Source organism: Gossypium hirsutum, chromosome A09 (assembly GCF_007990345.1).
Source record: "Gossypium hirsutum isolate 1008001.06 chromosome A09, Gossypium_hirsutum_v2.1, whole genome shotgun sequence".
NCBI classification, from domain to species: Eukaryota; Viridiplantae; Streptophyta; class Magnoliopsida; order Malvales; family Malvaceae; genus Gossypium; species Gossypium hirsutum.
This window is the reverse complement of record NC_053432.1, coordinates 38,971,555-38,987,347: the sequence shown is the minus strand read 5'-3', so window position 1 is coordinate 38,987,347 and position 15,793 is coordinate 38,971,555. Positions and strand designations below refer to the sequence as shown.

Sequence of the window (15,793 nt, the reverse complement as noted above, 5' to 3'; positions counted from 1 at the left end):
GTTAATTGACCACATTAATTGTTAAGTGATTTTGAATACAATTTATCTTATAATGAGTTAATTGACCATATCAAATATATTTTAGCAGTTTAGGATTTTTTTGGATAAGTGACGCATTTAACTGCAGTTAGTATAAAAACAACGATAAAACTTAAAATAAAAAGAAAATAAAAACCATAGCACTAGAAATAAACACACTTAAAAGTCGAGGATTTTTTTTCAAATAATTTAATCAGCAATTTATAAATTTTTGATATTGAGCGAGGAAAATTTAAATATGCTAATAATTGAGGGAAATTTGATCCGACCGCTCAAAATTCATCTGAGCGAAGGACGACCAAATCATTACGGGCATTTAGGGTTTAATAAAATCGCATAACGAAAACCATCTAGGGTTTTAGAAGCAGCTGCTTTTGGTTTTCAGTATTTTCTCCCATCAAGAAGAAATGGGTTTCTGGGGTCAGTTCTTTTATCATCTTGACCAAAACCCTTTTACTTTTCTCGCTTTAAACTCTTACTATTTTGTATTTTCACATTTCATTGTTCCATTGTTTGGTTATGGTAAACAGTAGAGGAAATATTCGAGAAATTTGAATTATGATAATCGGTTTGGATCGAGGATTCTTTTGAAATTAAACCCAAGATTCATTATCGTCTTCGGGCCATTTACCAGTTACCAAACGATGCATTGCTTGTTGTATTTGTTTTTTCTTGAAACTCTCTATTTGTTCTTATAGGCTCTTTTTTTTTTTCGTAAACCAGGAATTGAAGTCAAACCTGGAAAACCACACCCTTATCATTCTGACAATGTTCGGGGAAAGCTTCACATTACTCAGGTATATTATCCTGATTCAGAAATTCAAAGTTAAAAGGAAAAGCCAGAGCATTTTGTTTTCTGAATTCTGGTTCATGTTGGAGTTTTCATTTTTCTTATACAATTATTAATTAGTAAATACTGTAGCAATAAGATTGTAGTCACATGCTTTTATTAGTTATGTTTTGAGGTTTTCTGACCCTTCATCAATGGAGTGCATTGTTTATATGGAGTTGAATAGTTGAAACATATAAATAACGTATAATGGTGAATCTTAGTCAGAATTTAGGCTTCTTGTTAGTTCTCTAAATTGCTAGTGCAAATGATTTTTGGGTTCCTAATTTTGGTTTTGTTTTTCTTGATACGATGTATGTTCCATTGTTAATTTATAACATGTGGTAACACAGGCAACTTTAGGCCTTGGATCATTTAAAGAGAGGTCTGTACTTCAGTGTTCTGTCGGACACAAGAGTCCGATCATCCTGTGTTCCTTGTTACCAAATCAGAATGAGACTTGCGCCTTAGATCTTAAATTTGATGAAGACGATGATTTAGTTGCTTTCTCAGTACTTGGCCCTCAAAGCATCCACCTCTCTGGTTACTTTGTTGCTGATGATGGAGATCACCTACGAGATGAATATGAGTCGTATCCTGTTATTTAATTTCTCTTATTTGAAGACAAGCATATTTGCATTTCATTTTTTATTAAATTGTTTCATGAAAGAACTGAGAACATGGTTGAGGTGTTTATAACTCAGAATGTGGCGCATATAACGTGATTTATTCATTCCTTTACTACATTATGAAGTGATTCTTATGGGGAGGATATTGCTGAGACTGAGACTGAGTCCGAAGACGAGTCCTCTGATTATTGTTCTGATGAGGAGTATGGAGATGATTTCATAGATGATGATGATCTTGAGTTCTTCCGTCCACCTGTCCCAAATAGTGGAGGTATTTGACATTTTGGATATCTTTACCAGATTTCATTAAGTAGAAACTGGATCATATATGTTGCTTTTTTCTATCATGTCATGTATACCAATCTGCAGCCCTTGAAAACTATTTTAATTTGATTTTCTTAATAATTTTATACAGCTAGAACTTGTAAGTAATGCATGGCTAACTTGGTATGAAAAAGTATAGTCTTGTTCCCTAAATTATGACCTACTGCTTCTGGAATTTCTGTTTGTTCTGAACAATTTGAAAATTTTGGTTAAAACTGATGTGCAGAAGGTTGGCAGATGGAGAAACTTTCTTTTGTTTAAAACCTGTATATAAACATCAATGTGAAGGAAGATTCAAGAACTGTTTCATAGATGTGATGAGGATTTATTAATTATAATTGGTTTAGCTGTTTTTCTTTAAAGATCATTCATTGGTCAGAGTTGAAATTTTTGGTGAAATTTTATGTTTAAGCACATTATTGAAGCATTGACCAGTTAGGTAATTTATTATTTCAATGTGAAGGAAGATTCAAGAACTGTTTCATAGATGTGATGAGGATTTAGTAATTATAATTGGTTTAGCTGTTTTTTTAAAGATCATTCAGTGGTCAGAGTTGAAATTTTTGGTGAAATTTTATGTTTAAGCACATTATTGAAGCATTGACCAATTATGTAATTTATTCTTTCACTTTGTTGATCCATTATTCGTTTTTTGAAAATTGTACATAATAGTTTCTAGATGTTCCTTATTCCATGTACAGGGTTTTTGTTGCATTTTAACTGGTATTGATGGGCTTTTTGCTTACTATTCTTTTTTGAATTAACTTTAGTTGTAATCGAGGAGATCATGGATGATGAAAAACCTACAAAAGGAAATGAGGAATCTAAACGATCCAAGAGAAAGAATAAATTGACTGGCTCTGAGGAACAAAAGAACTCACAGGGTCAACTTATTGTCAAGAGAGGTGCTGGTGTGACAGATTTGGAAACTGAAGATGAAGATGGCTTTCCAGTTTCTGCTTCACAAAAAAGCGAAGATGCTATTCAGCAGCCTCAACCAGAAACCAAGGAACTTAGAGAAAATTTAACTAAAGAAGACAAGACAAGAAAAGATGCTAGTGAAAAGAAAAGAAAAATTAAAAACACTGATGAAGAAGGGGGGTAAGATGCCCTCAACTTAACAGTTTTTTCTAAACTTGATGTCACGGTCGTATTATTTATATCATGCAGGTAGCCTAACTTGTTAATGTTATGTTCAGTCTGTTGATCTATGTGATTATTATGCAAACTTTGTTAGGAAAAAGAAGAAGAAAAAGAAGCAAAAAGGAAATGATACAGATGACATCAATGGTTTACCGGGTGATGAAGTTCAGCTTGTGAAGGAAGAGAGCCAGGATTCAGAGAACGTAATGCCTGTTGGAAAAGAACAAGATCATCCCCATAGTGATCGGTGAGTACTCTTTTCCACTTTTGTGTATTCATAGAGAGGTTACTGCAGATAGACAGTGCCTGTCTTTTTATCTGCACGTGCATTTACTTGTTGATATTTTCCTTTCTCTAATAAAATTAAGTCATAAATATATATGCATGATAAACAAGTATATTTATTATTTGAAGTCTTAAGTTAAAACCTTCAGATAAAATGTAGAGAGAAGAGAGTTTCGTCTCGTTAGTCTGTTGATCTGACTTTGCATAGTGCTCAATTGTACTTCTTGATAGACATGTTTGAAGTCTTTCAAGTGGTAGAAACCAGGAAATGGCCTAGGATGTCAGGATATTCTCTTCTCCCTCTTTTTCTATCTAGAATGCACTGGTTGCAGTTTGCATTGTATGCTGAGGCTATGAGTTGCCATTAGCTAAATTTATATTTAGTTACCCAAACAATTACTGTATGCCTGGCAGGGCCCTTGGTTCTGAACCAGACATTGTGCCTGGTGAGAACCTCTCTGAGAGAAAAAAAAAGAAGAAGAAGAAGACCACCCAAGAGAATCAAGTAAGTGCAAATGCATCAGTTTCACAAAGTGGAGATAAGGATACTTCCACTTTGAAGTCTGAGGAGAAACAAACTGCTGGCAAATCTTCTCAAGTGAGAACCTTTCCGAATGGATTGGTTGTCCAAGAGTTAGCAATGGGCAAACCAGATGGTAAAAGAGCATCTCGTGGGAAGCAGGTTATTCTTTCTCCACTAAGTTTTCAATTGATGAATTTTCCCCTCTAAGAAAAATAACTTTAGATCTTTCTTCTATTTTTCTGCAATCATGAATTCTGTAATCATATTTTGGATATTTTCTGAAGGGAATGGATAGAAGATTGCCTGAAAAGAGAATGGAGCTTGTATAATAAATTTAATAGATATTGCAATTAGTCATATAATGTGATTTTGAGTCATATTTGATGACAAGATTATGTGTATTATTTTGCATACATTTTACTTGGATTTAGTTGGAGATTCTTACCCTAGTTTGTTCTTTCGGTTCAGGTTAGTGTCCATTACATTGGGAAGCTTCAGAAGAATGGAAAAATTTTTGATTCCAATGTGGGAAGGGCCCCCTTTAAATTTCGCCTAGGTACTATGACATTTTACGGCTTATAAAATACTAAACTTGGCTTTTCTTTTTGTCGGAGTACTTTTGTTTAGTTAATTGATTTTTAAATATTTTGGGTTGATTTTATAGGCGTAGGAGAAGTCATCAAAGGATGGGATGTTGGTGTCGAAGGTATGTAATTGAACCGTTAACAATTTATTATGTTTGTTCTTGTTATTTTCACTCATTTGTCAAAGCATTTATGTATATCCGGAATGTACATTGGCCATAGGCATGCGTGTTGGGGATAAAAGAAAACTCGTAATTCCACCAGCAATGGGGTATGTACATTATGCTTTCGTAAATTAGTTGTGAATGCTGGTAAGACTTGTAACCAGCAATCGAGATTGTTTAAATGAAAATTTTGTCATGCAGTTATGGTTCTAAGGGTGCTGGCAGTAGGATACCTCCGAATGCATGGCTCGAGTTTGATGTTGAGTTGATTGGAGTTCGGTGATTAGTCTAGCCTCTACTGAGCTATGAATTATTATTTTTTTTCACTGCTTGAGTGATCATCAATGAGCAAGAAAAGAAACAGTATCTAGTTGTGTTGCAATTTTAAATTTCATCCAATATTGTCCTAATTGAATTTTTCTGCAGAAAGTAGTGATTTGTGTCTACCGCATAGATCAAATTTTGTTCGTTTGTGCCATTATTTGTGTTTATGTTTAGTAAGAACTAAGAAAAATGGAGGGTTTCTTTTAGTAATTGATTTGAGATTTTGTTTTTAGTCTTAAACCAGTGTTTTAGTTTTAGTTTTTTTTCGTTCAAAATTTTGACGTGTTTCGGTCAATAATGATTGGTAACGGTACAGGTTGGTTTTTATAAAAAGATTTTTTTGACTATTTTTAGAGTTCATATTATATTTAATAAAATATAATAATTTAATTAAGTAATTGAATCTATTTAATAAATTTAAAATTTAAATTTGTAGATAAATATAGTTTTATGTATGTAATTGTGGGTCATAGGTGATGTAAATCGAAACACAAGGATATTAGTATATATCAAAAGCAAATATTATACATGGTGGCTAATTACCTTGCTCAAAAATGGAGACTTGGATTTTGTTAAAGGAAAAATGCACATATGTTAACCAGGCAAAATAGTGTCAATAATTAAATGTGGTTGGTGTTTCACTGTAATTGGTATTTGATTTTTTTTTTCATTTTCTTTTAACTGAAATCGAATTAGGTTATTATCGAACTGTGCTAAATTAGATTAGATTGAGTTTTCTTGGGCTTTTATGATTTTGAATTTTAGGTAGATAAAATTATTTTTGGATTTGAATTTTTAGACTTTAATTAGATTAAAAAATTATTTTTGTTTTATGGTTTTTACACTATTTGGTAAATTACAATTTTTTAAATTATACATAAAATTTCAATTAAAATGTTTATTTTAAAAAAATAATTTGTAAAATTTATAATTATAAATATTTATTAAAAATCTAATTAAATTTTAATTTAATTACTTTCAATTTTCACTCACATAATTAAATATTAAATTATTTATATTTTATAACTCTTAATGTGTAATAACAAAAAAAAACACTCGTTAATAATGATAACTAAAACAACAATAATAATAGAAAAAAGAACAGTACATGATAGACAGATACTTGAATTGTTAGAAGTTTTAATGAATAAACAATGAATTTATGATAGACTGACACTCAAATTAGATTTAAGTTTTATTTTTTTGTTTAATTATAAAATATGTAAAAGCATAATAAAAACTTATATTTAGAATTTAGAAGTAATAGTTTTTCTTTTGGGTTTTAAATGGTTTTATATATTGGATTTATATATACAAAAAATATTAGATATTCTTTTTGAAAATTTTATACAGTTTTTTTTTGAACTTTTGGGTATCCAATGGAATAAACCAAAACCGAACCAACTTGATGCGATTCAATGACATCATCTAATTGAAACTAAACTATAAGAAAGTTAAAGTGAACAAAATTACCGATTCGGCTTGATTTCTTAATTTAGTCGTTTTTTTTCTTACCGTTCCATGCACCTTTCTCCAACGTATTCTAATTTTCATCAATGTATTCCCTTAATGCGATTATACATAGGTTTAAGTGAAAAACTGGCTTTAACTATATTGTTTTTCCATTTAGGTACCAAAAAAACCTAAACTTTGAACCATTTACTTCTGTTAAAAGAATTTTCATTAGCCAATTAAATCGTGATAAGTGGAAAAACATAATTAAAATTAATATTCTCTTTCTTCCATCTCTCCCCTCTTCCCTTCTTTTTTCTTTCATCTTCTTTTTCCCCCTCTCATTGAATCACCAGCTTCAATACAAACCAACCACACCATCATTATAATTTTGTCCATCGACAGAAATACACAAATTCAAGAACACTTTTAGAAAAGAAAAGAAGAAAAAACTGAAAACCCTTCAACATGAATGCTGGTAAATTAACAAAAATAAATATTCAAGCATTTTTGTTGGTTCCATCTCTTCACATTCCCTAAAGCAGATTTGTTAGGATGATTACCATCATCGACCCAAAGCCCAAATGGATTTGGGCGGGGTTGTAATGAGCTCGTAGGATGAGCTCGCAAGTCGAGCTCGCAAGTCAAGCTCACTCTCTTACGAGGTTATACGTGCATAAGACCTTATAAACACGTTTGAGTCTAGAATAGGATATGTGTCTCTAGCATGAAACCTACCTAGCATGTCATGTCAATGACAACACCCATATCATATAAATATACAAGTACCACTACCAACAATTTGGTGCAGTGAACGTGGAGAATTTTTTATCTTTGAATATTCAGTTTGTAAGAAACAGAAATGGCTCATCCTATTGAAAATTTTCCCATTAATTTTTTCACCAGAAAACCTGGAGTCTCTAGTGCAAGAAATCAACTTAGTGAAGCAGACTTATTCGCTGGTGGTTTGTTGATCGACCAAAAAATTTGGGTAATTCAACTCGTACAAGAGCCTCAAACTCGCTTGACTTAAATATCCCTTCTAGTTAGGGATTGTCACTCCCCTCTGATCAGTAGGTGTCTCCACAACAATATTTTTCTCTTCAAAAGTAGATAAGATTAATGAGGGAGCAAGTGGCCCTACAAAATGTAAGATTTGAGCAACAACAAACATTTCAACAAGAGTTGTTAAGGCAAAATGACGAGCTAAGGAAAAAGGTACAATCTGATAATTCTAATCTTCATATTAGTAATGGCATGCATGAGGAAGATCTTAGGGTGCATGCAAAACCATGGCAAAATGAGATGGATGTAACAGCCCAAAATTGACCCTAGTCGGGAAGTGGTTTCGGGACTGCTAAACCGAGTCACCGAAATGTTTGAATGTGATAATTATTGTCTAGAATATGTAATTATGAATGTGTGAAAATTTCAAGCTTCGATTTAGTCGATTGCATGTGAATTTAGTCAACAGGACTTATGCGAGAAAATTTTAAAATGTGATAGGTCAATGCGTAAGGACCTATTAGTGCATGTGGAAAAAGGGGAGGACTTGCATGTCAAATTCCCCCCCCCCTTTTATAGTGGCCGGCCATGACAAATAAGGTGGACAAGGTGTGATGGGCAAAACATGTCATAGACATGTTTTTTTGGTGCATCATGGGATGAATAACAAAATAAAAAGTTAGTAATAAAGAAATGGAAAAAAATAATGATGAAAGGAAAAAAAAAAGGGATCATCATTCATGTTCTTGCTAGCCGAATCTAAAGAAGAAAGAAAAAAAAATTTGTTCATCTTTTATCATCCTTGGCCGAAAATGCTAAGAAGAAGGGGGAAGGGGAAGTAAGACATTCGACCACTCCTTCTAGTCTTGAATAAGGTATGTAATGCATGGTAGCTTTTGGAAATTGTTGAATGTATTAAGCTAGTTACTAAGTCCCTTACTTAGCCCATGTTCAAATCTTGAATATTGTTGGTAACATGAGCAATCGGTCATCTTAAGTCACTATTAAGGTAAGGAAGTTTGTACTAGCTTTTGAAATTTTAGTTAATATTGAGTGAGTTATCAAGTGATTTTTGTAAACCATGTTGAAATTTCGATTTTGGGGGTAAGTATGGTTTTCGGCTATAAGAGATTAATAAGGGTGATGATTGTGTTACATGCTAAACTTAGATGAAATTGTGTGATTAGATAAATTAAAAGTAATAGTATAGTTGATGAATATATATAGATATACATATTCGGCCATCACTTAGGAGCTTATGTGATGTTGGGTTTAAGCTTTGCATATTCGGCTATATGTATATATACATATATATGTAAGCCCATTCGTGATATTACCTTAGGACTATGTATATATAACCGACAAAAAAATGGAGAAAACTAGCAAAGGTGAAGGCCGAATGAGCTATAGGAGGTGTGGATGACTTTTATGCATGTGGGTGTGTGTGTATGCCATTTAGTTGGTGACATTCGGCATTTCTTAATTAACATTAGAGATGAGTGAATGAAATCGGCATGTGTGTTTGTGAAAATGCCGAATGTGAATTTGGATAATATTGAGTAATGTATGTGCTTTAAAATGATGGAATGGAGTGGATGCTTTAAATGTGTTATGAACAATTATAAGTTAAATTAAGGTTGCTAAATTACCATTGTCATTGCCGAATATACAAACATACACATGCATGTGTAATTGAAGTATGAATGTTTAGCAAGATGGTTAAACTAGTTAATTTATCGATTTAGCTCGAGAAGCTAAAGGTGGAGAGGCAAGCAAGGGCAAAGAAAAGATCATCGAGTAACCGAGTTGGAACCGTCTTACCCAACACAAAGTAAGTCATCAAGCATATATTTTGTATTGATCTAAATAGACATAATGTCTATGTAATCATGCTGAATGGAATGATAAATTTATATACATGTATGTATGTGGTGATGAAAGTGTTGAATGAAGAGAAAAGAGGTGAGATGTATTGAGTTGTTGACCTCGGCACTAAGAGTGCGGGTATAAACATTTATGATCATGAGATTGGCGCTAAGTGTGCGGGTTTAAATTGTACAGCACTAAGTGTGCGAGCTTGATTATGTAGCACTAAGTGTGCGAGCTTGATTATGTAGCACTAAGTGTGCGAATTTGATTATGTAGCACTAGGTGTGCGAGTTTGATTATGTAGCACTAAGTGTGCGAGTTTGATTATATAGCACTAAGTGTGCGAGTTGATTATATAGCACTGAGTGTGCGGACTTAATATATACGTTTGAATCATTATGGACACTAAGTGTGCGACATTATTAAGTCGATCACGGACAGCGGATCGGGTAAGTACCTTGAGTTCATGGCCAATAGGCACTATGTTTATAATTGGAGTTGAGCTTGGTAAGTTGAAACCTATGTGACAATTATAATTGAAGTCACGTACATAAGATTTATTGTGGAATAGGTGAAAGGCCGTTTAGTTGTATGATTGTAACGAAAATAAAATGATGTATGAAAATGCCTCAAATATCCTATTGATGAGTATATGGAATGTGAATGCATGATTCGGTATGAGATTGAACCGATGGGTCTGAGGAACTATGGCATGGTTCGGTATGGATGGAGTAACTAGCCTCGTTCCATCTTATTTCCTATTGTGATAATGTTATTAAAGGATGGTAGTGCATTGCTTATGACTTACTGAGTTATATACTCACTCGGCGTTTCCTTGTCACCTATTTTAGGTTTCTTGGACTCGTCTCTTCTTGCGTGATCGGGCCGTCATTGGAGTCATCACACCGGCTAGCAACCTTTGGTATTTTCTTCTTAGTTGGTCTAAGAGAACATTTCGGCATGTATAGGCTAATATGTTTTGTTGAAATTTGGTATGTAAACTTTTAGCCATGCGCAAATGGCATAATGTTCGGTTGAATTTGGTTCTAATGTTGAGTCGTAAGTCTTGGTAATACGATTTTTATGCCATATGTCATAGTTGATTATTTGGTGTTAAAATTCATGATATGGCAATAGTGTAGTAGGGGGATGTTTGACAATGATTAGCCTTTGGCATGGCTAGTCATGATCATAATTTGTGATATGTATGACGAATCGCTAGTTAGATCAAGGAGAAATCACGAAATGGGCATAGTTGCTTTCATAACAGATGCTGGCAGCAGCAGTGACGTGAGATTGAAAAATCACTAAAAATAGTAGGAGTGGGATTAATTGATGAATAAATTATGTATTCGAATCTCGATGAGTCTATTTTCATATAGAAGCAACGAAAAGATCATATGGACAGTATGTTAAGAGATATTCAGGTTCTCGTGAGACAGGGCTAGAACGGTTTCTGGATTCCCTGTTCCGACTTTGGAAATTCATTGTAAATTAACCAGAGATAATTAGGAGTCATACCATATATGGATAGATTCCTCTCTGAGTCTAGTTTCTATAGAAACAAACGGTATCAGTATTGAAGCTCTGTCCAGGGAGATATCCAGGTCGTAATGCGCAAAGGTCAGTGTAGTCGATCCCTATAACATGGGAGACATTGACTAATAAACTGTACTAATTGGCCCGACCAAAAATTCTAGAAAAAAATATGTAGATGGGCATATGAGTCTAGTTTCAGGGAAAAATCACGAAACTGATTTTCGAGTTGTGAAACTCAAGAGATGATTTTTAAAGCAACTAGTACGCAGATTGGCAGTGTCTGAGAAATATTTTTATAAAGGGTTTAAAGTCTGTTAACACCTCGTGTTCGACTCCGGTGTCGGTCTCGGGTTCGGGGTGTTACAATGGATGCACGGGCTTTGTATCCTAATTCTCGGGACATGGATTGGTTATTTTGTTTTAACAATCCACTAGCTTTTGAGATTGCAAAGGTAAACTTACCAGTTGATTTTAAGGTCCCTAAGGAAATGTTTAAAGGTAGTAGGGATCCTCGAGCACATCTCATGTAGTACAATAATTATATGAATGTGTTAGGAGCTTTCGATGCTGCAAAGTGTAAGGCTTTTTCGATAAACCTAAAAGGAAGTGCAAAGGATTGGTATTTATCCCTCCCACAAAGTTCCATCCAAAGCATTTCACATTTGGTTCAAATTTTTTGGGGAGGTTTCGAGCACATTGGATGATAATGAGTGCGCCTATAGCCTTGATGTCTATCAAATAGAGAGAAGGCGAAAGCTTGCAAGATTACATCAAATGTTTTCATGTGGCAACGTTAAATACAAAAAAACTGGAAGACCAGTTGGCCATAGATGCTTTTATCATGAGAGTTTTAAATGAGCATGTGCAATACTCATTCACTGATAATAGGCCGCAGAGCTTGGCAGATTTATATTAGTGGGCTCATAAGCTTGTTGAGGTGAAAGAGATCAAGAGATCAGCTCCTGGTACTTTTCACAGGGATGACAAGCATTTGAGGAACAGAGAGGGAGTTCATAGTCTCCAAGGATTGTCTTCTTAGACTCTGCATGCAAGGTAGGGGACAACGAAAGGGATAATCATGAAATGAGTCATCCAAGGTGTTTCAAAGGTCTCAGCCTGAGCACGCGATGAGGTATCCTCCTTATGGTAAATTTGAGACTTATACTCCTTTGAACGCTACACGTGCTTATATCTTTAGCCAAGTAAAGAGTCTTGGCATCTTGTCAACTCCTCCACCTCTAAGGCAAAATGCAAGAAGGTCAAGCTCGAGGGATAGGTGTGCTTTCCACGAAGATGGAGGGAAATAAGGCTGAAGATTGTTCTTTCTTAAAAGATGCTATAGAGGAGGCAATCAGAAATGGTGAACTTAAAGATTTTCTAGCTTAGAATATTGATCAACCAAGGTAGAGTGTAAAGACTGAGGCTAAAGGTAACGAAAAGGTGAGAGGAACTATTTATGTGATAATTGGGACAAATAAGAACTTGGCAACCTCCAATGCGAAGAGGAAGGCTCAACTTAGGAGTGTTATGTTGGTTAGCTGACCAAAGAGGTTGCATCAGTAATAAAAATAGAGGGTGGGCTTTAGTAATGAAGACAATGAATTATTTTATGACGAGGAAGGAAACGATCCGATGGTTACGTCAGTAGCTATTACAGGTTTTGAGGTAAAAATGATACTAGTTGATATAGTGGCAGTGCTGTTGAGGTGTTAACATGGGAGGCTTACCAGAAAATGAGGTTGAATGAGCAAGCATTGAGAAAGGCGAGCTCGTTGTATGGTTTTACGAACCATCCTATTGAAGTAAAGGGTTGTATCACTTTACATATTTTCCTGGGGGATGGTGAGCACACCACAAAGGAGAATGTTAAGTTTTTTGTGGTTGATCATCCCATGGCATACAATGCTATTTTGGGGCATCCCATAATGAGAATAGATAAGATAATGGTGGCTACTGTAACACCCCTAACCCGTATCCTACACCAGAATAGGGTAATGAGGCATTACCGTATAACACACATCATTCGCATACATTTGTACATTCATAATCAAAATCCATTCATATCAATCACATTGTCCCTTGTAAGGTCCTACGAGACTTTAAAACATGCGTAGAGGAAGTTCGAGACTAAATCGATAACATTTATAAATTTTGGGAAACATATAAAATTTTCAAACATTTTAGGGTCACACGCCCGTATGAACAAGCCGTGTGCCTCACACGGGTACCAGACATGCCCGTGTCGCAGGTCGTGTGAAAACAGGGTATACATATTGATTTACACCACACGCCCATGTGCCAGGACGTATGAAATTTAAGGGAGGTTACTGACTTGGGTCACACGGCCAACCACACGCCCATGTGCTAGCCCGTGTGCCACACACGGCTAGTAGACATGCCTGTGTGTCTAATCCATGTTAAAACTGTAGGGTATACTGACTTTAATTCGAAGGGTACCCCAGGGGACACACGACCATGTAACATGACCGTGTGTTACACACGACTGAGACACATGCCTGTGTCTCTGCCCGTGTGGACGAAAATAGGCTATTTGCAAAGCCAATTTGCCACCCTATTTTCATGCTCACCTAGCCATCAAAATGGTGTCATTTCATCACATATATGGGTAGTCAAAACATACCAAATCACATAAAATTCATATCATTTCATGATCAACCAATTCACTACTTAAATTCTCAACCATAATCATGTCAAAACCTTTAACTTTGCATAACTTCTAAATGAATTTCATTATCATCATCTTATCACCTATTTCAAGCTACAAGACTTACCATTTCAATATCACATAATCAAGTCACAATATACCATTATTTCAACCTTAATACTTCCATTTACCATTAATCAAAATAACAACCATATAACTATACCAAACAAGCCAACATATAAGAGATTATATACATCACATAAATTACTTATCAAACACATAATTTAAGCCAACTTAAATGGCTATGTACCAACATTTACAAACCAAGTCACATGGCTAAATTCACAACTTAAAACATATTAAGATGACACTAGCCTATGCATGACATATACCATATATACAAAGCTTCCAAAAATACCAACGAGATGATCGATAGTGTGATGACGTTTCCCGATGATCCCCGAGTCTGAGCTAGCTTTGATGATCTATAAAACATGGAAAGAACACACAAAGTAAGCTTTAAAAGCTTAGTAAGCCATATACAAACAATGTTATCATATGAATCACAATATTTCCATCACTAAGCCAAGCACAAGTAAACATATCTAGATACACAAACCTTTCTCGTTAAATACATATTCATTGTCTCATGTAAACTCATCAATTACTTCACTTTCCAATAATCGTATAAATCTCGTACATACCTAAGTCATTTAACTCATTAACATATTCTTTCTTGACTTGTCTTTGCCCATTGAACCATTCAGAATTGTTAAGGATACTTGAAAATCACATAAGCTCATACAATGCCCCAGATATGGTCTTACATGTTATCATATATCGATGCCACTGTCCCAGATAGGGTCTTACACGAAATCAATTAACGATGCCAATGTCCCAGACATGGTCTTACACATAATCTCAATGCAATGCTAATGTCCCAGACATGGTCTTTCATGTAATCACATCTCGATAGCCTAATGTCATGACATTCATATCCTATACTATTCCTAAGGTTCGTACGGGACTTTCGAATGTCGAAACTCTATCGATTCTTGCTCATAAGTACTCGTTCAAAATTTATAACAATTCAATGGCAAGTAAATACATATAATTCAGTTCAAAGACATTTATTTGCATATGAACTTGCCTCGTAGTCAGAATAGATGAATTGGATCGATTACTCGATAACTTTTGATTTTCCCCGATCCAAATCTGATTTCTTTCTTTCAGGATCTATATAAATTCGAAGTTAACTTTTTTATTCCTCAATTCATTCAATTTCATTCAAAGCACACAAATTTTGGAATTTTACACATTAACCCCTATTATTTCACATTTTCTCAATTTAGTTCTTATTTCATAAAAACACAATTTACAACAATTTCAACTAAACCCAAGCTAGCCGAATATCTATAGGCTCCATAACAACCCATATTTACCAATATTTCACACATTTAAACACACATTTTACACTTTTCACAAATTAGTCCCTTTTATGAAATTTCACTAAAATCACTTTACAAAACTTCAATATCTATCATCAAGCTTTCAAAATTCATCAACAATCATTCAAAATATCAAGCATTCATCAATGGAAACTCACAAATTCATCAACAATTTTAGAAATTAGGGTACGGGCTAGCTAGATTACTAAACAACGATCACAAAAACATATAAATCATCGAAAATGGAACAAAAACGAACCTTCAATTGATCACCAACATGGTCAAACCCTAAAGCTTCATATTTGCTTTCTTTTATTTTGATTTTTGACTAGGAATGATAAAAGATGATAGGAAATTTGATTTTGTTTTATTAATATTAACTTAATAACCAATTTACAAAATTAACCCTAATTAAAAGCCACCATATTTCATGTTATTAAACCCATTTATGTCAATTTCCACTTTCAATGGTCTAATTAAAACATAAGGAACTTTAATTTAATAAGCCATAGCAATTAGACACCTTTATCAATTAGAATGCAACTTTTGCATTTTACACGATTAAGTCATTTTTCTCAAATTAAGCTATTAAACGATAAAATTAGCTCACGAAATTTTTACACACACATATTCACATGCAGTAAACACATAAAATAATATTAAAATGATTTTACAACTTCGAATTTGTGATTCTGAAACCACTGTTCCGATTGAGCTAAAACCAGACTATTACAGCTACGTTCTGAATGAAGATTAAATTTCCTACAAAAATGAGCTTCATACAATCTGATCAGCGAACAGCTAGGCAGTGCCACATTTTCCAGTACAACAAATGCATGAACACATACAACAAGGACAGAGCTCGCAACATGCAAACTCAGATAGTCAGGTTTTTGATTTAGACAGTTTGGATGCAATGAGTGAAGACAAAGTTAAGAAACTAGAAGTAACAGAAGCTATGGAAACTTTGA

General features: G+C 34.2%; 1 protein-coding gene across 1 annotated transcript; it reads left to right on the top strand.

Moving 5' to 3' along the window:
• Positions 1–304: 304 nt before the first annotated feature.
• Positions 305–4,966, top strand: LOC107888824 (peptidyl-prolyl cis-trans isomerase FKBP53). The gene is made up of 11 exons (XM_016813053.2): positions 305–459; positions 763–836; positions 1,222–1,460; positions 1,623–1,768; positions 2,592–2,922; positions 3,059–3,211; positions 3,664–3,931; positions 4,241–4,328; positions 4,437–4,478; positions 4,579–4,627; positions 4,722–4,966. Exons 1-11 carry the CDS (start codon positions 447–449, stop codon positions 4,801–4,803), a joined length of 1,485 nt encoding a protein of 494 aa, XP_016668542.1. The 5' UTR covers positions 305–446; the 3' UTR covers positions 4,804–4,966.
• Positions 4,967–15,793: the final 10,827 nt, after the last annotated feature.

Coding starts and splice junctions, on each gene's coding strand:
- LOC107888824 (XM_016813053.2), top strand. Junction 3,212..3,663: donor GATCATCCCCATAGTGATCG/GTGAGTACTCTT, acceptor TATGCCTGGCAG/GGCCCTTGGTTCTGAACCAG. Junction 4,329..4,436: donor CCCCTTTAAATTTCGCCTAG/GTACTATGACAT, acceptor TTGATTTTATAG/GCGTAGGAGAAGTCATCAAA.